Source organism: Nelusetta ayraudi, unplaced genomic scaffold (genome assembly GCF_046127955.1).
Source record: "Nelusetta ayraudi isolate G7.1 ecotype Tasmania unplaced genomic scaffold, CSIRO-AGI_Nayr_v1 ptg000066l, whole genome shotgun sequence".
Taxonomy (NCBI): domain Eukaryota; kingdom Metazoa; phylum Chordata; class Actinopteri; order Tetraodontiformes; family Monacanthidae; genus Nelusetta; species Nelusetta ayraudi.
The window spans coordinates 177,478-205,000 of record NW_027466116.1 but is presented as its reverse complement, the minus strand read 5'-3'; the positions used below and the strand labels follow the sequence as shown (position 1 = coordinate 205,000).

The following is a 27,523-nucleotide window of genomic DNA, read 5'->3' as shown; positions in this document are numbered from 1 at the left end:
ACTTGATGGGGGCTGGCGCCGCCCACTGCTTAAAGAGGCAGGAAGCGGCCTGGGAGGTGTACCAACGGCTACCGCTGGGGGCGCCGTGCAGGCGCGGATTTCCTTAGGCCACATGATGGGCGTCGTCGCTAACAGGCAGCCTAACTGTCGCGCTCTTCGTCTACTCTTTTCCAGAAGGGTCGTCAACCCGTAGCCGATCGATTTCGCTTTGGTCCGTGTCATTTGAGGACTCAACTGCTCACAGTTTATGCTAACTGCTTTGGAAATAATTTCACACTCTACCTGTGGATTGCTTTGTTTTGTTTCAGTTCTCTATTATGGTAATAATTAATTGTATTAAAAGCCACATAGTCATCAGTCAAATAAACAAAAAACAATTGAATAGACATATTACTCTGGCCATCAAAAAAGCACCAAGGAAATTTTCCCCGTTTCTCAATGTTTTACGTCATCTGAGCTCCTTTAAATTTTCTTTTCTTTTGTTTGCGCGCATATGCATTTAAAATTCAATTGTTAACAGTTGAACTACAAACTTTCAACTTGTGGTTATTGTAGTTTTTTATGCACAGAGCATAAATAAGCACAAAGCGACTCAATAAATTTGGCGTATTTATTAGTCAGCCTGATAAGTGAAGGAATCAGAGAATTCAAATTGAATTTCTCTTCCTCTGGGGTGCATGCTAGTGACGCCAAGACGGCATTACAGTAAATCCATTGTACATGACATGGTTGGTCTGCTTCATAATATATTTTGCTTTCTGCACCACACATTTCTTCCAGGGCACGTCCAGGTCCATCAGCTGGCCTCCAACGATGTTGGAGCGAGCTCAGAATGTTCTTGTCCTTGACTGGGAGAGGCAGAATGTTAAACTAACAAATAAAAGAGAAAGTAAAGGACAATCTCAGTAATGAAGGGACCATAGAAAAGAGTAATCAGAAAAAGAAACATGAAAGAGTAGAGCTTCCACATCAGGTTGTGTTGTCCCTGTTAAAATGACTCCAGTTCCAAAAGTATTTGGAGATTCAACGATTGTTTGTTTTTGTTACATTAAGTGCCAAGAAGATCCTATCCCCACTGTCAAAGAACGAGGGCTGGGTTCACCCTGGACAAGTCACCAGTTCATCACAGGGCAGTGCATTAGTCATTCCAATCAAATTTAATTATGCTTTTATTTATGTATGTATTATTTCTTTTTTTTAATAAATCAAATACATTAAATTTACGTTTACGTAGTCACTCCTTCGTTACCCAGACAGTGTGTTTGGAATCATTGTCATGCTGGAAGATGCAGCCACGTTTCACCCTCAATGATCCTCTCACTGATAGAAGGAGGCGTTCGCCCAAAATCTCACAATACATGGCCCCATTCATCTTTTCCTTAATATGGATCAGTTATCCTGTCCCCTTTGCAGCAAAGCAGCCCCAAAGCATAATGTTTCCACCCCAATGCTTCACAGTGGGTATGGTGTTCTTGGGATGCAACTCAGCATTCATCCCCCTCAAAACAAAAGTTCCATCTTGGTCTCATCTGACCACATGACATCCTCCCAATCCTCCTCTGGATCATCCAGATGGTCTCTGGCAAACTTTAGATGGGCCTGGACATGTGCTGGCTTAAGCAGTGGGACCTTTCCAGCACTGCAGGGTTTTAATTCATGACGACGTAGTGTCTTCCTAATAACAATTAATAAAACTAATAATAGTAACCTTTGTTACTGTGGTCCCAGCTATTTTCAGGTCACTGATCAGTTCCCCCTGTGTAGTTCTGGGCTGTTTTCTCGCCGTTCTCAAGATCAGTTGTACCCCTTGAGGCGAGATCTTGCATGGAGCCCCATGTCGAGGGAGATTGTCAGTGATCTTGCATTTATTCCATTTTCTAATAATTGCTCCAACAGTTGATATCTCACCAAGCTGCTTGCCAATGGTAGATTGGCTCCTCCCAGTCTTGTGCAGGTGTACAATCTTGTCCCTGATGTCCTCAGACAGCTCTTTGGTCTCGGCCACGGTGGAGAGGTTGCAGTCTGACTGTTGAAGGGGGTGGACAGGTGTCTTCTTTTTTTTTTTTTTTAATACAGATAACAAGTTCAAACAGGTGCCATTAATACAGGTAACAGGTGTAGGATAGAAGAGCTTCTTAATGAAGAAGTAACAGGTGCTAAATACTTATTTTCTGCACCATTATACAAATAAATTCTTTGAAAATTGATTTCTTGGATTTTCTTTTTCTGTCTCCAACAGTTGAAGTGTACATCTGATGAACATTACAGACTCTCTCTCATCTTTTAAAGTGGGACAACTTACAGAATTGGCAGCTGCCAAATCCTTTTTTGCCCCACTGTAGCTGCGTGAGTAGAAAGGCCAGTGATATGAGTGACAAAAAATAATGAGCAGAAATACATTTTTTACCAAATCAACAATAATGTGTTCATTTTATTAAGTTTTCAGAGAGCTGGTCAAAATCTAGTCATGTCATTAAAATCACATTCAAACAAACAACACTTTCAGGGGGACAAAATGCAGAGGTGGGCTGACTGAAAAGATTGTGGATGATTGTTTCGGATCCGTTCCAACACCACAACACCCAGGCGTTCACCTCCATCGGCATGCATCTGACAGACAAGTTACACAATCGTTTAACTACATCTTGACCAGACATGTCCACGTATTAGATTGATTAATTTGATATCTACAATCATAAATATTAATTATTCTACAGCCCCATGGGGGTAATATGGGCATCTCCTCTGATCAGTAACACAATGACTGTCCCCAGTAAACGTCCAACTCTTCACTCTTCCATAGGAGCTTTTTTGGATAGTGAACAATCTCCCCCATTTAAACATGGGGTTTGTTCTTCAGTGCTCTCTCAGGCCAAGGCAGTTTCACTCCATAAGCCGTTAAAGTAAGAGTCTCGTTTGTGCTTCAGAGCCCGTAGGAAGTCCTGAACTCTTTCTTCGCGGCATGTGGCGTAGTGCTGCAGCGCATCTTGTCTCCTCTGGGCGTCGACAGGCTTCCCATTCCCATGATGCTGCAGGAGCTCCGCGACAACTTCACGATCAGCCTCCTGCTGCTGCAGGGCCTGATGCTCTCGATGGAGGTCTCTCGCTTTCTGCAGAAGAAGGACAGGAACAGTCATTTTTTAGAAACTACATCAATTTAAAAACATTGAGTATGGTTTGATTTTTTTATTTTTTATTAAATCACTGAGGAATATTGGCAAAGAACAAAAAAATCCTTCCTAAAATAATCTAAACAAATGCAGATGTACATTGGCTTTATTTTTTTGTTTACATTGACTTTCAATACCAGATAGTTAAAATGTTTATAAACTTTACACAACAAATTCACAAATCTTAGCATATTTTCATTTTACTCTGTTTTTAAGTGTTCATGAAGAAAACACATCCTTGGGATTAAAGAGAGGCAAATGCCTAAAACCAGCGTTAACAATCTTGAGTGACAAAATGTCACATGACTTATAATAGCAAACAAACAAACAAACAAACAAAAAAAAATTCCATACCTGGATGCTTTTGTAACTTAATTGATATCTGAGAATGGCATCACACAGGTTCCAGAATGAATACTCCGGCCACAGAACAGACTGAAACACTATGCAGGAGTGGGAAGTCTGGGGATGGAAAAGTAAATACATGGTTGGGAAAAAAAAGTTTGAAGAATAAATTTTCTCTGTTTAAAGTAGTAATCCAAAGTTTGTGAACAGAAATAAGTATTAGGGTTATTATTTTCTGATGATGATGAACAGAAAATTACATATTATGTCAAATTAATTTCTTTCCAACACGTGTCTCTCTGTATATACAGTGGCTTAAAGACAAATGTGGTCCTATGTCTGCACAGAGCTTGAGCCTCTGTGAAACTCTGCTGTGCCCAGTACTTGGCTGGTGGCAGTGTGACACAAGTCAAAGCTCAGTAACAGGCGGTGCTCACCTGCCACAGGAGGAAGTCGCTGAGGCGCACCTCTCCAGAGGTGCGGATGAGCAGGTCAGGATTGGGAGAGTTGCTGCTGTACAAGCACTCGCTGAGCAGCGTCTCCGAGACGTCGCTGCAAACACAACAAATGAGACGACGACTTAAAGTCACTTCAGCGTAGCCCAGTATTGGAAGCATTGCGGCCACCGCCACCGCGGGGTTACCTCGCTTTGATGAGGCCTTGCTCCACGCCCCAAGCCATCTCTCTGACTGCATTGGTGATTTCGTATCTCGACGTGTAGGAAAAACACACATTCAGGAAACATCTGCAAAACAAGTATTTATAAAGCCACGGTCTCACAAAACCCCCTCCATCATGTTAGGCTGCGTTCAGACTGCAGGCAAATCTGATTCAAATCAGATTCCTTCTCAAATCTGTTTTTTTTAGGGCTGACTCACTGTTTTTAGTAATTGTCCAGATGGGATCTGGCTCTGTTCAGACTGGGCCACATTATTGACCGATCCGATCTGTAGCAACGACGTCGGAGCGAAGGTGTCGTCCAGCGCGTACTACGTGACGTCTTATAATTGCAACAGCGGCACTTGTTGCCATACATGGCCTGGAGCTTGGCTTGAATGGAGCTACCATATCTCCCCACACACTGATGAGCCAATGAGTTTCCTCCTCTGTCCAGGGACTGCTTTTTTCTACTGCTTCTGTCTGCTCCATTACATTACAGCTGTGCACCTGGAATGGCGCCCCCTCTGGTCTGGCGCATTGGCTCTTGCGTCGCATCGATGACGGTCAAAATCCATGGGTGTGTTTGGAGCTGTTCAGACTGAGACGCATCCGTCCAAATGCAATTTGAAACTACCTCCTGAAGATGGTTTCAATCCATTTAGCAAAATTTCGGATTCCATGTGATTTGTGACTGTTCAGACAACCAAAGAGCTGTCCGGTTTCAGTCTGGATGGGCAAAAATCGGATTTTGGCTGGCAGTCTGAACGCGGCCTTAAGGTGTGTAGCAAACAAATGAATTACATACTTATCGTGAGACTTGGTTGTGAGCACAGCTTTGGCAATAAGTTGCTGGAGGTCCAGCGGCAGCATGTTTAAGTCCCCCAGCACGCGGATGCACACGCCATGTTTCTCCAGGTTTTCCCTAAATAAGGAGGGAGGGCGATAGAGTAGCTGAATGGCAGAGATTGAAAATGCAGACAGCAAAAACAGGGCAGCAACACGATTTTTACAAAGAAACTTGCCCACTTCTGTTCTTTACCATCGGAAGAATGAATCCGTATGAACTAAAAACAGCGATGGAAACATGCATTATTGCTCTCTTCTATTTATGGGACGGGTTTTCTTCGGCTTGAGCCCTTTGACATCAACGGATTTCTATCATCCTCAAACACCATGGTGAAGTAAGTGTTCTAAGTTGTGGCAGGTTGAGCAAATACTTGTTTTACTGGAGCAACTGGCATCAACCAAAAGGCTCAATGTCAGCTTGACAGGTTCAGTCAGTTTTGGAAGCCTGCCTTGTCCCTCTGAATGCACTTAGAGAGGAATTTGTATCTTGTTGGCACACAAAGAAGTGAGTTGATATGTACCGTTCATCCAACAGTTTCAGAAACTTCTCCCGGGCCAGATCCATCAGCCCATCCACCTCGTCTTTGGTGCGCTTGAAGTTCTCGATGCTGAAGGCGTACACCGTCACCTCCTGGATGTCCAGGTGCTTGCACCAGCGTAACGTCTGAGGAACGAGCGGTGTAAAATGAAGACACCCACACGGACATGTTCACGAGGAGGAGAGCTTTGAGCACCAACGCACTCTTACCTCTGCCAGCTTGTTGAAACCCTGCATGTGGCCCTTCAGACACTCCATGTTTTGCCTGCGTGCAAAGCGCCGGTTACCGTCCATGATGAACGCCACATGTTTTGGCATGGGTCCAGCCTGGGAGGAACAATGCAGGGGAGGTCAGAATGTCTTAATTAATCAACAGTTGCTCAACAGTGAAGCTGAGGCTGTTTCAGTGAATAAAATCACATCTGACTGCAGGGTTTTCAATGTTTAAAGTGGCAAAAAGTATCAGCCTTTAATTCCAAACCTCTACCTTGTCATCCAAAAATTTAATAAACCAACATTTGTTAATTGCAGTTGTTTTGACATTGTACTTGAGGTGTATGGAGCTGTAAAAATCTGTGTCTTCCTTTTTAAATAAGTCAAATTAGCCTTTATCTTGCATCTTGTAGTAGTACATAAATAAATAGCCATGTGAAAAGTTTTTAAATGGCTGTAGAGCAGTTTGTGAGACAAGTCAATAAAAACTGGTAAGGGATGAAAAAAAAAACACATGCAAGTGGTACAAGTCGTACAAAAAATACAAATAATAGCTAAGATGCAAATCTAGCTGCTCTTCAACGTATTACACATATTATTAACCGATATGCATTCATTTCAAATAATACTACAGTCGTTTTGATTGTTTTGGCAAGGACAACCACAGACCAGAAGGTCCAACTGATGTTCACTGTTGACGAGAGATGGTTTGATTATTCATTGGACATTTTCAAACCGCACTGAAAACTAAAATGCGGCAGAAACAGATGAATGATCCCTACTGCTTTCTTTCATAGCAACTGGCATTGCTCACCGCCTCGTGACATATCTCCATTTTTAGCACATTTGGCTACTGTGCAAGCCATGCGATGAATGAGAAGACAAGCAAATACAGCAGTTAACCGTGCCAAACGTAACAGGTCTTACCTTCAGTATGTTGGCTGTAAACCTTTCGATCAGGTTTAATTCTCCTTCTCGTATCCACGACATTTTCCCCGGGATTTGTTTTCTCCAAAGATCTAAAAATAGGCAAATATTACAAATTTGGTTATGACAGCGAACCTCCACCGAGCTCAGCGACAACAAAGAAAACACGGCATCATGTAAACCACGATAAAACAAAAATGATCTTACATAGTCAGGTGCCAATGGGAAAATGTCAATAATCTATACTGCCACTGATTGATTACTCGGCTCTCAGTCACACTCGCTCACGAGAAGCGCCGTGAACTTGGCTACTACGAGGCAAAAAACGGCTCAAACGGGACCACACGCAACAAATGTAACTCTAACTCAAGCAGAAACTATTTGACTTATCCGAGTAATCAAAGCACACAACACACCACTCATTTATTACCGTGATTGCTAGCACATCTCACGGACCTTCCAACTCACAGCCTCAGCGCTGACGCTCTCTTCCGCACCGGAGTGAAGTGACGTCATGGCGCAATGACGACTTCCTGTCGAGGTACGGCAGATCTTCAGAGCATGCGGAGGGACTTCGGCGGCCCTTCTTACGTAATAACATTTTAACGAAGACATTTTATGTTCACGAACGCAGCTTTTGTCATTGTCACTCGAAATTCGGTGGCTCGGAGTAGATAAAGTGAAGGTTTAATTTTTCAGGGTCAATTAATTATTTTGTTTGCTGACCACTTCAAATTAAACAAATATATAACTAAATTTAATTTTATATTTTTATAAATTTATTTTTTATTTATTTTTGTATTCCTACAAGGTAGACATCTGACATTTGAATAGAAAATACTTTTTAACATTTTAAACATTTGTTTTACATTATAATGCTCATTTACAATTCAATGTATGATAGCTTTGTAATAATATTGTGCACAAGTAAGTACATAGTGCAAATGTAATGGACTACTAATGTTACGAACATAAATGTTAAAAAACCATTACTGTCACTCCCACAACTATTATTGTAACATATTCTATATTCAATAATTAAAATGTTTTGAACATCGCCACTTGTCTGTAAAGTTTGCACGTGTGTTTATACTTTCTAGTTATTAAAAAAAATCTAGTTCAATAATCCCTTTTTCAACAAACTCAAATCAAAGCAAATCTCTTCTGACGTGCCTTTCAAAAGGTCCCGACACCTGCCCATATTTGCATATCTGCAGTGTTATACCCACTTTCACCGCTGGGGTGTGACAGCAAGTTCATCAACAGTTCACTCGCACTTTTTTTTAATGGCAAAGAAGAAGTTTCGGATTTTTCGGGGGTGAGGGGGGCTGGCCTTTTTTGTTCCGCTGGAGAATCGTGCTTGAGCGGTGAGCAGGAGCACAACACAGCCAGCAGAAAGCGCCACTGCCGCGGACCATCGGCGAAATCACGGCGCCTGGAGAGAGTGCGCGGCCCCGCAGGAGGAAGAGCGCTCAGAAATCCGGCAGCTTTTCCCCGGAGCTCTGCCGTGAACTAGCTCCAGGGTCAACGGGCAGACAGGCGGCTGGCTGCGCTTGCCGTTAGCCTCAACTCCTCTGCGGGTCTGGGGGGGTTCAGGCAGGGGCAGGGGGCGGGGGTAGCACCGAGAAGGGAGACGACTACACGCCGAGAGGAGGGGGCTGGAAGTCTGAGACGCTTCCAGCCTGAAGGGGCTGGCGGTTTGGCCACAGCACCCCGGACTAGCTAGCTTGTACCAGCGCGGCTAAGTGGATGGGATGGAGCCGGGACCGTCTGGCGCTGGTATGTGCTTCTTTTATTCCACTTTGCTGCTTTAACACATCTCTCGCCCGACACGCTTCCGCCATGGCTTCATATCTAGACCTCAGTTTGAAAATAAATAAATAATGAATAACGGGACACCGTATGCCGGCCCTGACGTAGGAACGTGCATCGGAGGCAACGGTGACAGCCCTGTCTGTTGCATCGGAAATATAGCAGAAGGAAGAGGGAGCAGGGGATTGGAAAGGAGGGATCCGCGATGCAGTCTCCGTGCAGAGCATTTTAGCACGGCGGGTGGCGGGTGGCGGGGGGGGAAGGAAGGAACGAAATGTTACTTTGAGACTATTTTAGCTGAAAACAAGCTTGGCAGTATCTCGAGCCATGCGCAGGGGCAGGGAGGTCGTGGGAATCTCGTCGTTGCAGGAGCGAGGTGAAGCCCGCCTTCCAGCAGCAGCAGTAGTCTGCAGCAGCAGCAGCAGCAGCAGCAGTAGTAGCCTGCAGCCGGGACACCGACCTCAGGAGACCTGTCTGCATTTCTCCTTCTGACAGATTACGGGTTGTCCAGAGTGTTCATAGCATATAACACAGGCATGCGCACGACATGCGCGCTCCGGCGTCTGCAAATGAACCATTTATTCGTTGCAGAGCCGAAAATAATCCTCAATTGTCACATCTCCATGCGAGGTTGCCCGATTAACCCGATGTTGAACGAGATGCGTGTGTACTGCATTGCACCCTGAGATGAAAGGAGCTCGAGGCGCTGTGGCTACCTCGTTTGTCCGCCTCTTGCTGTGTTACGAAGGTGTGCGTGCTGCAAATGAGAGCACCAACCTGTGTGCGACTTCACACCCGGGTCACAGGTCCACGCTTTTGTGAAATGTTATGAGCGTTGCCTCGCACACCCAGACATGTGCCTCTGCTTTCCTTTTTTCTGACATCCTTGTCTTATAGGTTTGTCCCTCTGAACTTTGTTGGCTTCCTCTAAATCGGCATAACCGATAATCAATGTGTTTCTAATTTGAAAAGCATGGCTCAGATTAAAAGACACTGTCTCTCCCAATGATTTTGAACCTTGAATTTGGTTGAATCGTTAAAAGGGCCACCGGGGGCCCCTCATCTCGGTGGTGTCTGCTTTTGTGTTTGAAGCGGGAATATTCATTGTGCCTCCTCCCACTCCCCCAAGATAAAGCATATTGCCATTTTTATCTCACACTCAAGAGCCACGTATTCGGGAGCCAGCTAATTTGGCTGAGAAACAATAATACAGTATTGGCAATTTGTTCTAATTCATACATTGGCCTGTGAAACTCTCATGAGGTCAGGTGTCCTCGCCGCCAGGCCCCCACTTAAGGCAGCAGCCCGTTGAAGGGACCCCCCCCCCCCCCCCCCGAAACGGAGTCATAAATGTCCTCCCTTCAACAGTTTCAACCTAAAACGGCGCCAGTCTCGTGTGACCTGGCCTTGGTGCACGTTACGTCATTCGCCGCCGACTGTCAGCGAGCGAGTCGTCCCCATGTTGTGAAGCATCTCCAAGAGCGCCTCTTGAAGTCTTACTGCTCAGGAAAGACGGCTATTGTCTGGGGATATGTGAGATCGCTGGCGCCACTTCTCGCCATCTGCCTTCACTGGCACGAGGGCCAACTGCATGTGTGTGTGTGTGCGTGCGTGCGTGCGTGCGTGTCATTGTGTGAGCGCGCGGCAATCACAACGCGCAGCAGACACTCGCATCCCCATCAAGCATACATGTTTTTCTTTGCACGTTGTCCTGTTGCGTGTGGTCAGCACATGTCTGCGGTCTGTGTTTCCGGGATTTTGCTCACGTATTGTGTCAAAAGTGTGATTCACACATCACTTCTCCGGCGTTATTAATTTATTTTCTTTGGCAGAGAATTTCGCGGCCTCTCAAGTTTGTAACATTTTTTTTTGGAAGACTCGGCGGAGGTGCGACATCGGGACCCTCCTGTCCTGGATTTGAATCAAAGCTATTCAAAGTCGGGGGTTTTCTCCCAGTTTGGGACACTCGGGACGGCCCGCACGCCTCCTGGCCCGATGTGGGAACGTGCTCAGTGCAGGTCCAAAAAGGCCAAGGTCGCTTCGGCATGACCACAACAGCACCCCGCCTCCTCCCATCTCCTGCAACACACACACACACACCCACACACACACACACACACACACTGGTCCCCTGATATCCATGACAATGCTGTGTTGCCCTGGTGTCTCCATGGTGAGGCTGGGAATGCAGAGGGGGCCCCCTCTGTTTGTGTGCACGTTTTGGTGTAGCAAGGGCGCTCCCTCTGTCATACACCCCTGTATCTGCTGCGCGCTTGTGTGTGTGTGTGTGTGTGTGTGTGTGTGTGTGAGAGAGAGAGAGAGATGGAGGAACAGGGCAGCTGGGCCCTTTGTTGCGGTGGAGGAGGCCTGCTCCCTGGGGATCAAGAGGTGAAGGCACTGGGCCCCTCTCAGACAGGAGTCACAGTGAGCCTGAGATGGAGCACCCAGCCCCGGATCTCTGTATTAAGCCTCCTGACTGGTGCAGATGATGCTGCTGCTGCTGCTGAGGCCCGCTTTTTAAGCATCACGTCTGAAAAGCCGTCGTTTAGAATAAAGGCCTGCTTGTTGAAAGTGCTCAAACAAAAAAAAAAGTATTTTATTGCAAGTGTGAGCTGATACATTGACGTCCCCTCTGATCCCTGACGTTGCACTCACCTTGTTAACTGCTATCGGCTGATCTGCAGATAAGATTGAGTTTTCCCTCGGCGGTGGCTGATGATTAGCCAGCTGCGTCGTCGGCTGGATACTTTGCAGTCTCGAAAACTTCTTATCACCCAGGAAGTTGTGTATTGAGCCAGTGGGGCTTTTGGAAGCTCTTGAATTAAAAATGTCTGTACTCAAACAAAAAAAAAAGAAGAAGAAGAAGTTGGCATTGGTTTTCAGCCAAGTCATTATCAATGATGACTATTTTCAAATGAGCAGTTTTCATGGCAGGCTTCAGTGGAGCAGCCTGGTGGAAAGCAGCGTGTCTGCAGCCTTTGAGGTAGCTTCCATGTGGTTGGACTGGGACAAGAACAAGGTGACGGTTAGGTGGTGTGAGATTATTTTGGGGCCAGCTTGTGTCACTGCCTTCGGTATCAGGGAAGTATCCATGCCTTTGGTGACATCACAAAGTTTTACTCTCTCAAGTTGTGTCTTCTAGGAGGAACGTTTTTGTCACGTTTTGGGGCTTCACGCTACTCGAGATGTATTATCATTTTTGAAAATTGAGGTTGGCACACTAGCATTCATCCATTAGGTATCGGTCGTATGCATCCTGAGAGATGTTTGTCCATGCAGCCCTACGTCTCCAAACTCTAGAAAAGATTAATTGTTTGATGTGCTAAGAATGCCTGTTATTACTGTTTTATCAAGATATATCTCTATTTATTTTTTTAATCACTCAGCTTTCCTGCACATCTTTGACCTGTGCTGTCTCCTCCTCGCCTGCTTTTCCTCTAACCCTGTCAAGGCTCTTCTCCATCGCCTTTTGTCTTGTTCCTTTCAAAAACACCCTCTTCCGCCCGACCCTGTTTCCACTTTTGATGCTCAACTGTTCCATTCTCATTGTTTTTCTCTCTGCCTTCCTGAATCTCACGCCGGGTTTTCCGTCCATCCCGACGCTCTGGCCTGTGCCTACGCTTCCTTCCTGGCTTTCGCAAAACTTCTTGTCCTCCTCGTTGTTGTCCTCTGCCCCCCCACCATTCCCACTCCTGTGCTTCCTTTGCCACCTAGTTGTGCTTTTGGTTTGATCACACGATGCAAAACGACTGCTCTGCCACACACCGTCCGTTCCACCGTTGATGATGTGTCTTTCTCCCTCCCTCCCTGTCTGTCTGTCCAGTGCCCATGGGGGCCTTCCCCCCACCCCTGCAGCAGGTGTTCCATGCCCCTCGCCGGCCAGGCATGGGCACTGTGGGCAAGCCCATCAAGCTGCTGGCCAACTACTTCGAGGTGGAAATCCCAAAGATGGACGTCTACCACTACGAGGTGGACATCAAGCCTGACAAGTGCCCACGGAGAGTCAACAGGTAATGGGACATGTTTGCAAGTCACAGTTGGTGTTATACACATCCACCTGCTGGACTCTTGGGTCATCTTAAAGGATAGTATATATATTTTTACTGTGTAATGAACAGCAACATTTGACATTTAAAGACACTCAAAATGAATGGGACGTCTTTCTTACAACTTTAATGCTCCTTTTAGGAAATAAGCGTTGAAGGTCAGTCAGTCAGTTTGAAGAGGAAACGGCGCAGAGGCCGTCTTCTTCTTCTCCTTCTTCTTCTGCAGTCGCTGTGACTGAACAACCAGACTGAACAGATGGCTGCGTTCAAAATGAGCTGAAAGCCGGTGACTCTTTCACCTTGGCTGTTGCCTCTGCGTCACGCAAGAAAGAATGTCAATGGAGGAGTTTTCGCCGTGTGCTGAAGGTTAAATTGAAATGACCAGGTAGTTCAAGTTTGACTAAAGTGAACCAGGATGGTAGAAAATATAAAACTAAAAAAAGAACTTGTGCAGGATTGGCACTGGACTTGGTCTGTAATAAAAAATAATCCACTTAATTCATTCTAGGAATTGTGGGTGGTCCTGTTTTAGCAGCATCAGGCCATCCGATGCATATCAGCAGCGCTGCTCTACTTGTTGCTGGTTTTAATGTCCCCATGCCAGACAATTCTGTCATGGCTGTATTTTTCCCCCCACATGTTAATTGCTTAAATCCAATCATCAGAAGAAGACACAAATCACACCAATGGAACTATGCAACTATGCCTTGACTCTGCTTCGCCAACTTTCATCATCACTCTCAAGAGAGCCACTTACGCTCTTGCAGCATAATGTTTTATTCAAGTAAATGTGGCTTTCAAAGAAGTCCGTAAATGCCTTGTTCCCTTCAAAAGCGTCTGTTGGCCATCGCTTTTATTGTGTGGTGTCGTATACCCGTAATGTGTTGCTCTAAATAAGTGCATTTCTTTTGAAAGTTTTAGCAGGACGATGGGGGTTCGTATGAAGAGAGTCCATCAGGATGAGAACAGAAAGGATACGACTGAGTGGATGGATAAGAGAGTGATTTATTACTCTGTGTATTTTTGTACAGAGTAATGCATTTGTTCTTCAGCAGAAATTTTAAACCAATAAAAAAGGAAGAATCTTTGATAGTTGCGAGTGGTCGTGTTCAGTGGGTCGGGGAGGAGCGCATCGCTCTCTTTTCGCTTGCAGGATTTGAGACAAAGGTTCTCAAAAGGCATCCAAAGGTTGAGACCTTTGACCTTTCCCTTTCAGGGCGAGCGCGCAACCCCCACGCACACATGAAGGCCAAGGCACCCACCCTTCATTGAGCGATGGGCCCCTTCCTCACACTTTTTGTCCCGGCCTCACCTCCTCCCATGACCATGAAATATTGCACCGACCAGCTGCGTCCCGCTGGATCGATATTCTATCACCTCAATCGCTGCCTCCCACAGCCGCCCCCCCCCCCCCCCCCACGTCACAATAGAGAGTTCCCACTTTAGTCCGTCTGTTCCTGATGTGTGTGTGTGTGTGTGTGTGTGTGTGTGTGTGTGTGTGTGTGTGTCCTGCAGGGAGGTGGTGGAGTACATGGTGCAGCACTTCAAGCCCCAGCTCTTTGGCGACCGGAAGCCAGTGTACGACGGCAAGAAGAACATCTACACGGTGTTGGCGCTGCCGATCGGGAGTGAGAAGGTAGCTGTTGCGAGGCGACGCAGTGGCGTAGAGGACATAAGTCCGCCCCAGTGTCGTTTACAGGCACAGACACCCACTGCTTCCTGACACATGGGTTGGAGGTTTTCACGCGGTTGTGCAATGTGGCATATTATGTTATTCCGTCTCCATGAAAGTCTTTGGGAAACACAACTATTAATAATAATAATAATAATAATAATAATAATAATGATGATGATGAGGTTGGATGAGAAAATGGTAGGCAGTGCGGCCCTGATGCAAAGTCAAGATTACACCTCACCGATATTTGTTTTCAGTTCTTGCATCAGCTCTTGGCCAGATCGCAAAAATTCTTTGAAATCATTTTTTTGAGGGGGAGCCTGAGACTGGCTGCACTGTCAGTCATTTGCGGAGCTCTTACAGCACCGGGATGAAAAACATGCAGGTTGCAGGGTTCAGAAGAAGGCTGTTGGGACCCGAACCCTTCTTCTGGTTCATCCATGTTCATGCTGTCCTCTCGTCTTTTCCTCCAGGTTGATTTTGAAGTGACCATCCCCGGCGAGGGCAAGGACCGCATCTTCAAGGTGTCCATCCGTTGGCTGGCCAAAGTGTCGTGGCGCCTGCTGCAGGAGACCCTGGTCAGCGGCCGACTGCAGGTCCCCCTCGACTCAGTTCAAGCCCTGGACGTGGCCATGCGCCACCTGGCCTCTATGAGGTGCTCCACACAAGCCGCTGCTATTCTGTCTACTTTGGTGACCCCAGTGTTGTGTGCAATTACATTTTGGGACAGACAGAATGAGGCCAGTGTGCTGCCATTAAGATGGGTTGAGCCATGTGGTGTTCACACCACAGTCCAAGAGCCGATGACTCTTAAAACGCAGCTGTTCTGTCTGCATAGGAAATGTGTCATTGTATAAACTTTGGATCCTCGGTTCCCTTCCTGAATTTTCTACCCTTGAACCCTTTTGTTTAGTCGGAGTGACCAAACAAAAGGTGTTTGTTAGCTGAGACTTGTGTGAAGGTGTCGCTGAACAATATCGGGCAGTCAAGTAATGAATTAATGAATTAAAGCTTCAGGACTTGACCTGAATATGAGTTGTTTTTTTCCCCCCCTTAAAGACACCTTTAAAAAAAAAACAAAAAAACATATTTTTCTTTTTTATAAATCTTCCTGTTCTAGACATGAAAATTGTTTTTGTTTTTTCTATGGAGGTCAATCGGTTGTGATTTCTTTTCAAAGTCATGACTGGCTATGAAGTCACCATGAGGTAATGCTGTGAAGTCATTGTGCATTCTCATCCTTTCTCACCCCCTCTCCACACATCCTCCTGCTTAGGTACACTCCAGTGGGCCGCTCCTTCTTCTCCCCACCTGAGGGCTACTACCACCCACTGGGCGGGGGGAGGGAGGTCTGGTTTGGCTTCCACCAGTCTGTGCGCCCCGCCATGTGGAAGATGATGCTCAACATCGACGGTGAGTCAGCCAGGAGTTACACAGCAGACGGCCCTGTGTAGCCAGTCAGTGTGTGATCTCACCGCCTTTTCCCGACATTGCAATGACTGGGTCGGCGCGGTGGGACAGAGAAGATGCGTGGAGCTGACTCAAGCCCCCATGTGACTTTTGTACATGAGTTTAAACTACAGCTGATCCCTCCGTTGTCTCCTTTTGTTTGCCTTTACGCACCGATGCAACCGAGTCCTTCTGTTTTATGAACAGAAATTTGACATGTGCCACACTTTGTCTATGGTAATTTCTAACGGTCCTCTGTACGCTCTCTGTCTCCCCCTAGTGTCTGCCACGGCCTTCTACAAAGCTCAGCCTGTGATTGAGTTCATGTGTGAAGTTTTGGACATTCGCAATATCGACGAGCAACCCAAGACTCTCACCGACTCGCAAAGGGTCCGATTCACCAAGGAGATCAAAGGTGTTGCCGAATGAACACCATAAATCTTTAACGTGACAATTAATATGCACTTTCAGGCCTTTATTTTAAAATATTCCATCTAAAACCCGCTTCTTAGGGAGATTTCTCATTTTAAATTCTACTTTTAAACAGGCCTGAAGGTGGAGGTGACCCACTGTGGCCAAATGAAGAGGAAGTATCGTGTATGCAACGTCACCAGACGACCAGCAAGCCACCAAACGTTAGTATGCAGTCTGTGTGAACCGCCAGTGATGCGGTGCAGAAAAAGAAACTCAGGTCTTGTTTTCAACGTCTCCCGGCAGGTTTCCCCTCCAGCTCGAGAGCGGGCAGACGGTAGAATGTACAGTGGCCCAGTACTTCAAGCAGAAGTACAACCTGCAGCTAAAATACCCCCACCTGCCATGTTTGCAGGTGGGCCAGGAGCAAAAGCACACCTACCTGCCCCTGGAGGTGAGGAGAGAGAATTGCCGACTGCGTGTGTGAAAGACACCTCGCTGTACTGTGCGCAATAATTCACGTTCAACTTGCTCTTCTCTCTTTTTAAGGTGTGCAACATTGTAGCCGGTCAACGATGCATCAAGAAGCTGACAGATAATCAGACCTCCACCATGATCAAAGCCACCGCTCGCTCTGCACCCGACAGGCAGGAGGAGATCAGCAGGCTGGTGAGTGGATGGAAAAAGAGGGCGGTGTAAGTTTACCATGAAATATTTTGTCTGAAATTTCACTCACTAATTTTGCTGCACTGCTCACAGATGAAGAACGCCAACTTCAACCTGGACCCTTACATCCAGGAGTTTGGGATAAAGGTGAAAGATGACATGGCTGAAGTGACGGGCAGGGTCCTCCCAGCTCCCATCCTGCAGTACGGAGGACGGGTAAGCACACACCGTCATGGATTTATCCTCTGTCTATCTCAGGAGTCGGCAACCAAGCGGCTCTGCTGCGCTTCTGCAGTGGCTCCCTTTAGCGCTGAAAAAAAAAAAGACGGAATAACATAGAAATACATTTTAGCCATTTTTAGGCCCTGTTTACAAGGCGAGGACATTTTTTTAAACTGAGCATGTTGAGAAAAGCATTTGAGAAAAAGAGATGGTACAAAGCTGCCTCCAAAAATATGTGGAAAGACGACAAGGTTGAACCTCTGTTTCGAGTTACTTACACATTATCTCCGCCACCTTTACGTTGTTGGAGCCAATGAAATGCAGGCGCAAAAATGCCCAGAATTCGACACCTGATGAGTCAGAAGCACAAATTGCGCCCTGGTAACCCTGCCGCATTTTGCGACCTCGATCATCAGGCGTTGGTGCAAACGTCAATCACCGGACGTTTTTATTGCTGTCAGATAACATGCGCATTGACTTTCTTTCCGAACTCACGGCAAGAAATGTTATTTGATGCCAGATGGGGCAAGATAGCTCTTTTGATAGTGATGCTTGCCGACCCCTGATCTGTCTGAACATCTAAAAGACTGGAGAACAGACACCGGACATCTTGTTGTTGTTGCCTTGATGTAAACACTGATCCTGTGCTCCACAGAACCGTGCCATTGCCACGCCCAACCAGGGGGTGTGGGACATGAGGGGGAAGCAGTTCTACAACGGCATCGAGATCAAAGTTTGGGCCATCGCCTGCTTCGCCCCCCAGAAACAATGCCGAGAAGAGGTGCTGAAGTAAGTGCTGGGGAGGGAGGAACACAGGAATTGGAAATGACATTTTTTCACTGGAGTGCTGGCTAGCATATGGTGCTGTTATAGTGTCTCCTACGGTGGCCGACAAGGGCCAAACACAATACTGCCTAATGCGCCTAAAGTTGGTGAAAACAGTTGCAGGTATGGAAACGAGGCAAACTCACAAACGCAAACCTAAACAAGGTACAAAACGAGGATTGTGGTGCAAATGAAAAAAATGCGCCGCAAGACATAAAAACATAAACTTCATCATCAAATGCCCTGCAAACAGAGAAGGGATACAAAACAACAGATGCAAACCAAGAAAACATGCAAACGCAAAAAAAAACAAACGCTGCATAAAGCAGTCACTATGGACATGTTCCAAACCTGCAGGGGGCACTGTCAGCGGAGAGACAGACAGGTAGACCGAGGACGGCTGTCTAGAAATTAGCGTGCTAAGCCGCTGTGATTTGAAACACCGTCAGTCACCCGTCCTCAGTCTACCTGTGTGTCTCTCCATTGAGCTATTCCACTAACAGCGCCCCCTGCAGGTTTGGAGCACTTCCGTTGTAGTGACTGATTTAATGCAGCGTTTTTTTTCGTTTATGTGTTTTGTTGGTTTGCATCCGTTGTGTTATGCATCGCTGCTATGTTTGCAGTACATTTGATGATTTAAGTTTGTGTTTTCATGTCTTGCAGCGCGTTTTTTTTTTCATTTGCACCACCATCCTCGTTTTGTACCTTGTTTAGACTTGTGTTTGTGTTATTTGTTGTTGAATTTGCATCGTTTCCATACCTGCAGCTGTTTTCACCAACCTAGGCACATTAGCCAGTTGTATTGTGTTTGGCCCTTGTCGGCCACCGTAGTCTCCAGCAGTAGGTCAGCCCAGTCATTTCTGTTTTTCTTCTTTTGTCTCAGGAACTTCACAGACCAGCTGCGTAAGATCTCCAAGGACGCTGGGATGCCCATCCAGGGCCAGCCGTGCTTCTGTAAATACGCCCAGGGAGCGGACAGCGTGGAGCCCATGTTCCGGCACCTGAAGAACACCTACTCCGGACTGCAGCTCATCATCGTCATCCTCCCAGGGAAAACTCCTGTCTATGGTAACCCTCGACTTCAGTTACACAGCAGCTGTTGTGCTTTTTCCTGTGAGCTGGCACTCACGGGTTCCCCGTCTGAACTTTCTGAACGGTCTCTCCGCAGCCGAGGTGAAGCGCGTCGGGGACACCCTCCTGGGCATGGCCACGCAGTGCGTCCAGGTGAAGAACGTGGTGAAGACGTCGCCTCAGACCCTCTCCAACCTCTGCCTCAAGATCAACGTCAAGCTGGGCGGCATCAACAACATCCTGGTGCCTCACCAACGGTCAGTGTTTCTCTCTGGCGTTAATGACTCAGTTGTAAAACTTTTACTACATTTACTGGATAAGCAAAAGAAAACTCACAGTCCCCCCTGTCGGCTCTTCCAGGTCAGCAGTGTTTCAGCAGCCCGTGATCTTCCTGGGGGCAGATGTCACACACCCCCCTGCTGGCGATGGCAAGAAGCCCTCTATCACTGCGGTAAGTCTGGGGGTGACGGCCTTGTCGAGCAGCGCTTGTAGAAGGGTGACGAGAACAACAACACACTGAGACACAACAACACTACTTTGTGACACTAAGATAGTTGTGTGTGTATGTGAGGGGGAAGATTAACTGTAATCATCAATCAACTATTATTTGCACAGCGCTAAGTCACAGCCAAAGGCGTCTCAAAAAAGCAACTGGCCACGCAGAGCTGCAAGGTATGACAGTGGCTGGGAAAAACTCAGATCTGTGAAGAAACCCAGAGAGAGAGAGAGAGAGAGAGAGAGAGAGAGAGAGAGAGAGAGAGAGAGAGAGAGAGAGAGAGAGAGAGAGAGATGCATAAATATAGAAACTACATATATAAATATTAACATGTAGATGCATATTAAAAGGACCAATGAGAAGAAATTGCAAGAAAAGACAAAATGAACTTAATTTAGTCATGTAGATGTATATAAGTAAATATTGTTGTGTAGTTCTACATTGAATTATTATAAATTTAAATAGACTTTAATGTATAATTGTGGACTTCTTTTGCTGTGGTCCATATAGAATCTGTTTGTCCGTGACTGAGGGTGAGAGCCTGAGGTGACATATGATCTGTTGGTAAATGAAGTCCATGGTCCTGATCTTTGCGGTAAAGATGAAGTAATGGTATTATCATTTTCTGTACGTTGTGTCATAGAAAAATCAACATGTTTAATATTGCCAGATTAGATTAGATTAGAATTATATTTTGTTTGCTATTGGATTTCCAAAGAGGCTCTTTATGGTGGTGATAGAAAATGGACGCTGGGTTCGGTGGCACATTTTTCCCTCAGATAGCGTAGCAACGAGCAGACGTGAAGTGTTGCAGCGGTAGTTGCACGGAAACGCACCAAACCCCCGGCCGCATCGTAGACACACAATGAACAACGCTGAGCAAAGAAGGAAGTGCTGACAGAGGATTGTTTGAGTGAGGGAAGAGGAGAAACAAACAGATCATCACTGACGCAAGTTTCAAAAGGAAATGACGTTCAGCCCAACCCCCCCCCCCCCCCCCACTACCACCCTTAAACTCTGCGGCGGTTGGCTGCGTTGTTGCCTAGCGACGATGACATAACTCACGCACGGTGAGATGTGAGCGGGCTTGTGGTCTGCGCTGATGCTCTCGCCCAGGTGCGCACGCACACACACACACACACACACACACACACATGGAGGACATGCAGATGCAGAAAGGATTTGAGGAATGAAAACAAAAGGTGCATTTCAGGACGTGGCACTTCGCGCTGGCGCCCTCTAGAGGTGGCTCGTAAAACAAACGCACGTCGAGTGAGAAGGAGGGAGTGGAATATCAGACTTTGCTGAGAATCCTGCTCTTATGCAACAGAAAGGGATTCTTCTTTTTATTGGTCTCTCCTTTTTCAGGAACTCGTTTTTTTTTTTATCTGAAAGTCGTCATTTTTACGTCCTGAATTATCCAAGGAATTAAGGAATACAAGCAGGACTTTTCACTGGTTTAACAATTCTTTTTACATTTTTAACTGCCAAAGCATTTAACAGGTTTTTTTTTTGCAGTTAACATACTGCATGATTCTCCATCAGATTAAATATGAGCAGCCTCTCCGATCACAGTTTTTTCCCCTAAATAATCATTTAAAAGTTAAGAGTGGCCCGTTCTCGAATGTTCCCTTTTATTGCAACAGAGTCCATTCGCACTCCTTTAGTGAACTCTCCATTGAAAAACGGCTTCCTTTTGAACGATTTTGTGATAAAGTTTCAATTTCTTTCTCATTTTTGGTCATGTAGTGGCGACTCAGATTGTAATCTTTTAACACAGCGACCCGTGTACCACAAATGAAGTACACAGCTTTGCCTTTGATATTCTGTAGAGAAGTTCTTGGCAGTCCAGGTCTTGTTGAAAACACGGTAATCATCTTTCCTTTTCTTGGCTTGAGCTGCTGACATGTCGAGGGTAACCTGGTTAGCGTCACTTGTTGCTGCTCACCTTCACACATGCGTGTCCATAATGCTTTTCAAAATAAAAGCAACATGGTTATCTTGCATGCACGACATAAATATTTTAAATAGCCAACATATTCTAATTTATGATTGGCCTCACGCGGGCCAGACAGTGATGCACAAAGGGCCGGATGTGGCCCGCGGGCCGTAATTTGCCCGGGTCTGCTTTCTGATGTTTGCTGCTAAATAGATTAGCGCTACCACGTGTCCCATCGCTAATGTTTACATATATTTTTGGCACCCATACATGGCAAACGGCCATAACGCTGCCCTTCGACCCGCTGTTTTCCAGGTGGTTGGCAGTATGGACGCTCATCCCAGCAGGTACTGTGCCACCGTGCGAGTGCAGAGGCCCAGGCAGGAGATCATTGAGGATTTGTCCTACATGGTGCGAGAGCTGCTCATTCAGTTCTACAAATCCACCCGCTTCAAGCCCACGCGCATCATTTTCTACAGAGATGGAGTTCCTGAAGGGCAGTTGCCACAAGTAAGGACGGCAATCAATTGTAGCTACTGCACGACTCGGACGGTTCTTTTTTGATTTTACCTAGTAGAGTTATATATATATTTTTTAACTGAAACAAGCTATTTCTTTGTGCAGATTCTCCACTACGAGCTCCTGGCCATCAGAGACGCCTGCATTAAACTGGAGAAAGACTATCAACCAGGAATCACATATATCGTGGTGCAGAAACGCCATCACACACGCCTCTTCTGTGCCGACAAGTCTGAGAGGGTATTCATCCCCACCCTCCCACCTCCCACTACAATGTTAAAGCTCACTTTTTCACACCTTCCTAATGAATCATTATCCTCTCATTTTGTTTTTCTTTTTAAAGATTGGGAAGAGTGGGAATATTCCTGCAGGGACTACCGTGGACACCAGCATCACCCATCCCTTTGAGTTTGACTTCTACCTGTGCAGCCACGCCGGCATACAGGTAACAGCAGACGGCAGAGACGCTGTGTTTTGCTCCGTGTTGCTTTCGGTGGCCTCAGCGGCAACTCTGTCTCTCTTCTGCAGGGCACCAGCCGACCGTCTCATTACTACGTTTTGTGGGACGACAATCGCTTCACCGCGGACGAGCTGCAGATACTGACCTACCAGTTGTGCCACACCTACGTACGTTGCACACGCTCGGTCTCCATCCCTGCGCCAGCCTACTACGCTCGTCTAGTGGCCTTCCGTGCCCGCTACCATCTAGTGGACAAAGAACATGACAGGTGAGTACAGTTCAGAAAAGTCTCCGCTGGAGTTTTGTGAGGTTTGCACCAGCGTTTGTACGTTTACAACATTGTGTGTAGATTCTTTGCATTGTTCCGGATATGCCCTCAAACACTTGCAATGAGTTGGTTGTTCTACATAAGAGACCTTGAGTTAGCTGTTTTTTCAAATGCCTTTTTAAATGCACAGTTACTGCATTGAAGGTTCTCTTAATGAATGAATTTTTTGGGGGGTCATGAAAAGAATGATGATATTATGTTTTCAATGGTGCAAAAAGGGAAATAAACAACGCAGAAACATCAATAATATCAATTTTACTATTTTGAAGGCCTCATGTTGCATTTTACAACATTTGAAGGAACGCTTTATGGAGGGTTAAATACATTTATTTTCTTTAGATCTTTTTTTCTTTTGGCAAATTGATTGTTGCTAGTTGCTTGACTGGAACTTAAAATAAAAATGTAGCTCCAAGAATTGGTACAATATTTTTTTTTAACCTTTCAGGCAAGAAGTTTTCACGTTAACAAGCAAAAAAACAAACCCAGATGCATCTTATTGAATACAATTGCAGCAGTTACATAATCCAAACCAAAATCCCCCAGTCCCTATCCCATTAAATATATATATATGTATATATATATATATATATATATATATATATATATATATATATATATATATATATATATATATATATATATATATATATAAAACAACCCACACACATATTTACATAACAGATGACTAAATAATATAGATATATACAGACATATACTGTATACACACATACACACATATACATAAAATAAATAGATGAATAAAATAAGGAAGAAGAGAAAACGCACCACACCTCGTATCTAATCTGTTTGTGGTAGGTACACTGACATGCCACCACTATCACTCCTTGACCAGACTCATTAAACAATCATTTCAAACTTGTGAGGTCGATTTTGCTGTTTTTGACATGAGAGATAATTGGCTGCCAGGCATTATAAAATCTGTCTCTAGATCCATTCAGAGAGGACCTAATCTTCTCTAGCCGTAGGAACTTCATTAGATCTCCAATCCAGTCTGAGTAGGTGGCTGGAGCCCCATCTTTCCATTTCAGAATAATTAGTCGTCGCAGTTGCAATAAGCGAAGCAAAAGCTATAGCATTAGATTCATAATTTGGCAATTTCATTTCTTCATTAATTATTCCGAATAATGCTGTCAGTGGGGATTGGCTATTTGAAAAGCCTCAGAAAAAGTTTTAAAAACGTCTCCCAGATGTTTACTGCGACAGGGACCAAAGAGGGTGGATCAGGGACCCTGTTTGATTTTTGCACCGTGCACGGGCTAGCTTTCCTTTAGTATAATGCTAGTGGTTTAAAATTTTAAACTGAAGAATTCCATGGTGGGCGGAGATGACGGAGGAATGAAAGAATTGGCACAATATTGCACATTTAAATATTAATAGTCATACTCTTTTTCAATGGGTATGTCTCTTATATGTCTCGCTTGTGACCCTTTTTTGAACAAGCATTGGCCTTGAAGTCTTTTATATTTTTTTTAACATTAATATATCCATACTCCTAAGATTGACTGACGTTGTTGTGTAACCTCTCTCCCTCTTGCTCCTGCAGCGGCGAAGGCAGCCATGTGTCCGGCCAGAGCAACGGCCGGGACCCCCAGGCGCTGGCCAAGGCTGTTCAGATTCACCACGACACCCTGAGAACCATGTACTTTGCCTGAGCTACAAGTATCATCGCCATCAAAAAGAAAAAAAAAACCCTCTCCCTCCTACTCATCTCGACCTGAGTGAGCACACGGCCCGACGACGCCGCCACCAACACCACCACTACCACCACCTCATCCCCATTCCTTATTCCCAGTGACAATACACACTTCACCAACCTGCCAGTCGATTGACCCAAGTTCAAGCAAGAAAACGACCCATCGCCCAACTGTAAGACACACGCAGACTCCGACAGCCTCATGCACTCAAAAGGTTATGAATCTTATTATTGTTGTTGTTGTTATTGTTATTATTATTATTATTATTAAGATTGTCATTTTATTGTTTTTACATTACCAGGACTGTTGCTCTTTTTATGTTAAAAAAAAAACAACCTTGGGTATTATTATGTAATTGTATAATGCGCTACCTTCACACTCGTGTGTATGTAAGTATGCAATACAGATGGGGAGGGGGAAAAAGGCAGTTAAAGAAAGGAGTTAAAAAAAAAAATCATGAAAACCCCCCTTTTTTTCTTTTTGTTTTAAAAACTTTCACCACGATGCTGCCTCGTCAGCCATCCCACAGCGGGATGGCAGTGTTTCCAAGCCCCGTAGTGTATTGATCCTCCAGAGGGGTAAAACCGGGCATGCACACTTAGACATATTGTTTTTGACATCATGGACTACATTCATTATTTTCTGTGTCTTTTGTTTATATGTTTTTCCAATAATGTTTTTTTTATGATTATTTTTTATTTTAAAAGCAGCCTTGAGGGGCCTGAGGTATGGTACATTAGCACTTAGCATTAGCGATGTAGGTGCCACCAGTCCTGCACATAAACGTTAGCGAGGCTAGTCCTCTGGTCTTTGTGTTAGCGGGCGGACAGAGCAGGTGTAGCATATCGTAGACGGAGAGGAGGTGGTCCCGCAGCACTCCCAGTGCTGGCCGCTCAGTCTCCTTGAGCGATTTTTAGCCTGTAGAATAAAAAGTAGAGGGACCATTTGCGTAGAGTGTATCAAATATACTTGCACCCCATGCACCTGAACCAGCATTACGAACCAGCCAAAATGATGCCAACCAATGGATAATGGGGCACTTAAAACAGGAAGTTAATTCCTTATTTCTGTATTGCTCTTTTTATGATTCAAGTGGCACTTTTTATTTTACCTATAGATTTGTTTTGACTTCAAACCGGTGGGACTCATCTGCCCTGAAGCCTAACAAAAAAAAAAAAATACTCGACCACCCGCACTTGCATAGCTTTCTGAACAAAGAGGAAACTTTACAGGCAATAGGCAAGGCCAACGCTCCCTCTGTCGACTTTAAATGCTGGCAAAGTCTGTGATCACTTAAGTGCTGCAAAGCTGACCTCGCTGTCAGTGGACCGACCTTGATCCAGTCACTCTGCACATCACGACATGTACACGTGAACCACAGTGCATTCAAAACGCCCGACCCTGTTGCATGTTTCAGGGGAATCATCCTTCCCCCTTTTGCCATCTTCTTTAACTCAAAGCTCTTCCCTCTTTTGGGCATTTATAGTTCAAGGCCTGGAACGCAGAAGCACACACTCACCCACACTCTTGTCTGCCCTCTCGCTATCTTTCTTAGCATGCAGCATTGAACCAATTCAGATGCACTCGTCCCCTGATTTCCTTGCAAGCCAAACGAACCCTCGACAGCCTTCACGTCATTGCCTCCAGTCCCTGCTATTATTCATCCCAACATGAAAACGTGACCCCACCTGCAGCATACCCCTGCCTCAATCTCCCTAGCATGTGTTAGCCACTCTCTATTGGTGCTCTGTGTGCATGGGCGGCACATGTAGGGGATTGTGAAATCGGACAGGGTAGACCACTATTACTAGAATACATAACGTTTCCTGCCTAAACATCAAGTCACTTTCTGGATTTTACGGGGTGGGGATGCATGTAATTATTTTTTATGACTGGATATTCTGAGCCACCTTATTTTGGGTTTTCTTAGCGGTAGGAGCCTCGCGCTCGCCACTGCCTGTCAGTTGTTTTGCCTCGATTGTGTAATGTTTATAAAGACTGCTATTTCCTTTTGTCATTATTATGAATATCGTGACTAGTGTCAGAGTGTATCCTCAAGGGGGCACTGTGGAAACTGTCTCACACAACAACAAAAAAAAATATTCCACCTCTTGTCGCCCTGAAAGCGCCTCAAAATCTTGTCTGATGATCAGAGCCCCTTTAAGTGGAAAGGGATCAAAAGATAAGAGATCGGATGAGTTTGATTTTTGAATCATGTTATTATCTATATGCCTTTGTACTGATATTTCATTGTGTCCAAGGTGATTTGTATATATAAATATATAATATTAACCTGTTATGTATTTTGGCTCACCAGTCGCCGGGCCTTTCACAGTTGGGGACAGTGTTTTTAAATCCCTCATTCTGTGCTTAAAAGTTAAAAACAAACAAAAAAAAAAAATCAGTCGAGGGGGCATTTCCTAGCACCACTGAAACCAGATGCAGTTATTCACTCACTGAAGCCACAAAGCACCTTGCAAAGGGGGAGGCATGAGACGATAAAGGCAGCCTCCCTTGGGGGAAAGAAAAAAAATGCATCACGTGGACACAGGGAGAGTCCACTACTCCTCTCCACGCAGCCTCACTATCTGACGAAGCAATATTGAAGCCACTGATCAAGAACAGTCCTTGTCATAGCACTTCCCAATAGATTTGAATGAAAGGACATGGAAGCATATTATTTTGGCTCTGTATGTGATAGTATGGGAACTCTGTTGGGGCGGGTTATTTTTTAAAGAAAAATAAAAAGTTGTTTTTTATTACGTCTGGTTGTCATTATTATTATTATTATTATTGTTGTTGTTGTTGTTGTTGTTGTTATTTTAAGTCGCATCAATGCTTTACTTTTTCTTTTCGAATGGGTTTACCAAACCAATCTGTTATAACACAAATTGCAACAACACAGATCTATACATTTTACATGACAAGCTCAGTCAAGCCACTGTCAGCATAGTTTTGTTACAATTACCTCACTGATGAAAAAAAGTACCTTGAATTAACAATGTACATTTTTATGTAACGGGCTGAATATTTCATTCAGTTAGGGTTTTATCTCCTGCTGTAGTCAGATAGTATTCATTCATTCATTCATTCATTCATCTTCTATACCTGCTTATTCCTATTCAGGGTCACGGGGGTCTGCTGGAGCCTATCCCAGCTGTCTTCGGGCAAAGGCAGGGTGACACCCTGG

At 45.2% G+C, this 27,523-nt stretch overlaps 2 protein-coding genes across 4 annotated transcripts; one reads left to right on the top strand and one right to left on the bottom strand.

The window, feature by feature from the left end:
- Positions 1–2,411: 2,411 nt before the first annotated feature.
- On the bottom strand, positions 2,412–7,261 carry dhdds (dehydrodolichyl diphosphate synthase). 3 transcript variants are annotated; one of them, XM_076041393.1, is made up of 9 exons: positions 7,130–7,261; positions 6,700–6,791; positions 5,770–5,886; positions 5,543–5,685; positions 4,981–5,097; positions 4,159–4,260; positions 3,953–4,067; positions 3,525–3,632; positions 2,412–3,110 (listed from the first exon to the last, which is right to left on the bottom strand). In XM_076041393.1, exons 2-9 carry the CDS (start codon positions 6,760–6,762, stop codon positions 2,868–2,870), a joined length of 1,008 nt encoding a protein of 335 aa, XP_075897508.1. In that variant the 5' UTR covers positions 6,763–6,791; positions 7,130–7,261; the 3' UTR covers positions 2,412–2,867. The 3 variants fall into 3 exon arrangements, with proteins under 3 accessions (XP_075897508.1, XP_075897509.1, XP_075897510.1); XM_076041394.1 differs by having other exon boundaries at positions 7,156–7,199; XM_076041395.1 differs by lacking the exon at positions 7,130–7,261 and adding an exon at positions 6,907–7,092.
- A 729-nt stretch (positions 7,262–7,990) lies between these two features.
- Positions 7,991–27,095, top strand: ago1 (argonaute RISC component 1). Its single transcript, XM_076041380.1, has 19 exons — positions 7,991–8,478; positions 12,335–12,521; positions 14,073–14,193; positions 14,706–14,887; positions 15,509–15,645; positions 15,962–16,096; positions 16,229–16,316; positions 16,399–16,546; positions 16,642–16,761; positions 16,852–16,974; positions 17,636–17,769; positions 18,689–18,873; positions 18,974–19,133; positions 19,237–19,327; positions 21,627–21,821; positions 21,936–22,070; positions 22,174–22,275; positions 22,359–22,558; positions 24,183–27,095. Exons 1-19 carry the CDS (start codon positions 8,454–8,456, stop codon positions 24,289–24,291), a joined length of 2,577 nt encoding a protein of 858 aa, XP_075897495.1. The 5' UTR covers positions 7,991–8,453; the 3' UTR covers positions 24,292–27,095.
- Positions 27,096–27,523: the final 428 nt, after the last annotated feature.

What these genes read in the sequence shown, in the direction of transcription:
- ago1 (XM_076041380.1), top strand. Translation starts at nt 8,454, where the DNA reads ATGGAGCCGGGACCGTCTGGCGCTG. An exon ending in TGCCCACGGAGAGTCAACAG is followed by an intron (nt 12,522 to 14,072) that starts GTAATGGGACAT and finishes TGTGTCCTGCAG; the next exon opens with GGAGGTGGTGGAGTACATGG. An exon ending in TCCTGCAGTACGGAGGACGG is followed by an intron (nt 16,975 to 17,635) that starts GTAAGCACACAC and finishes TGTGCTCCACAG; the next exon opens with AACCGTGCCATTGCCACGCC.
- dhdds (XM_076041393.1), bottom strand. Translation starts at nt 6,762, where the DNA reads ATGTCGTGGATACGAGAAGGAGAATTAAACCTGATCGAAAGGTTTACA. An exon ending in TTACAGCCAACATACTGAAG is followed by an intron (nt 5,887 to 6,699) that starts GTAAGACCTGTT and finishes TGTTCCTCCCAG; the next exon opens with GCTGGACCCATGCCAAAACA. An exon ending in CAAGGCCTCATCAAAGCGAG is followed by an intron (nt 4,068 to 4,158) that starts GTAACCCCGCGG and finishes TTGTGTTTGCAG; the next exon opens with CGACGTCTCGGAGACGCTGC.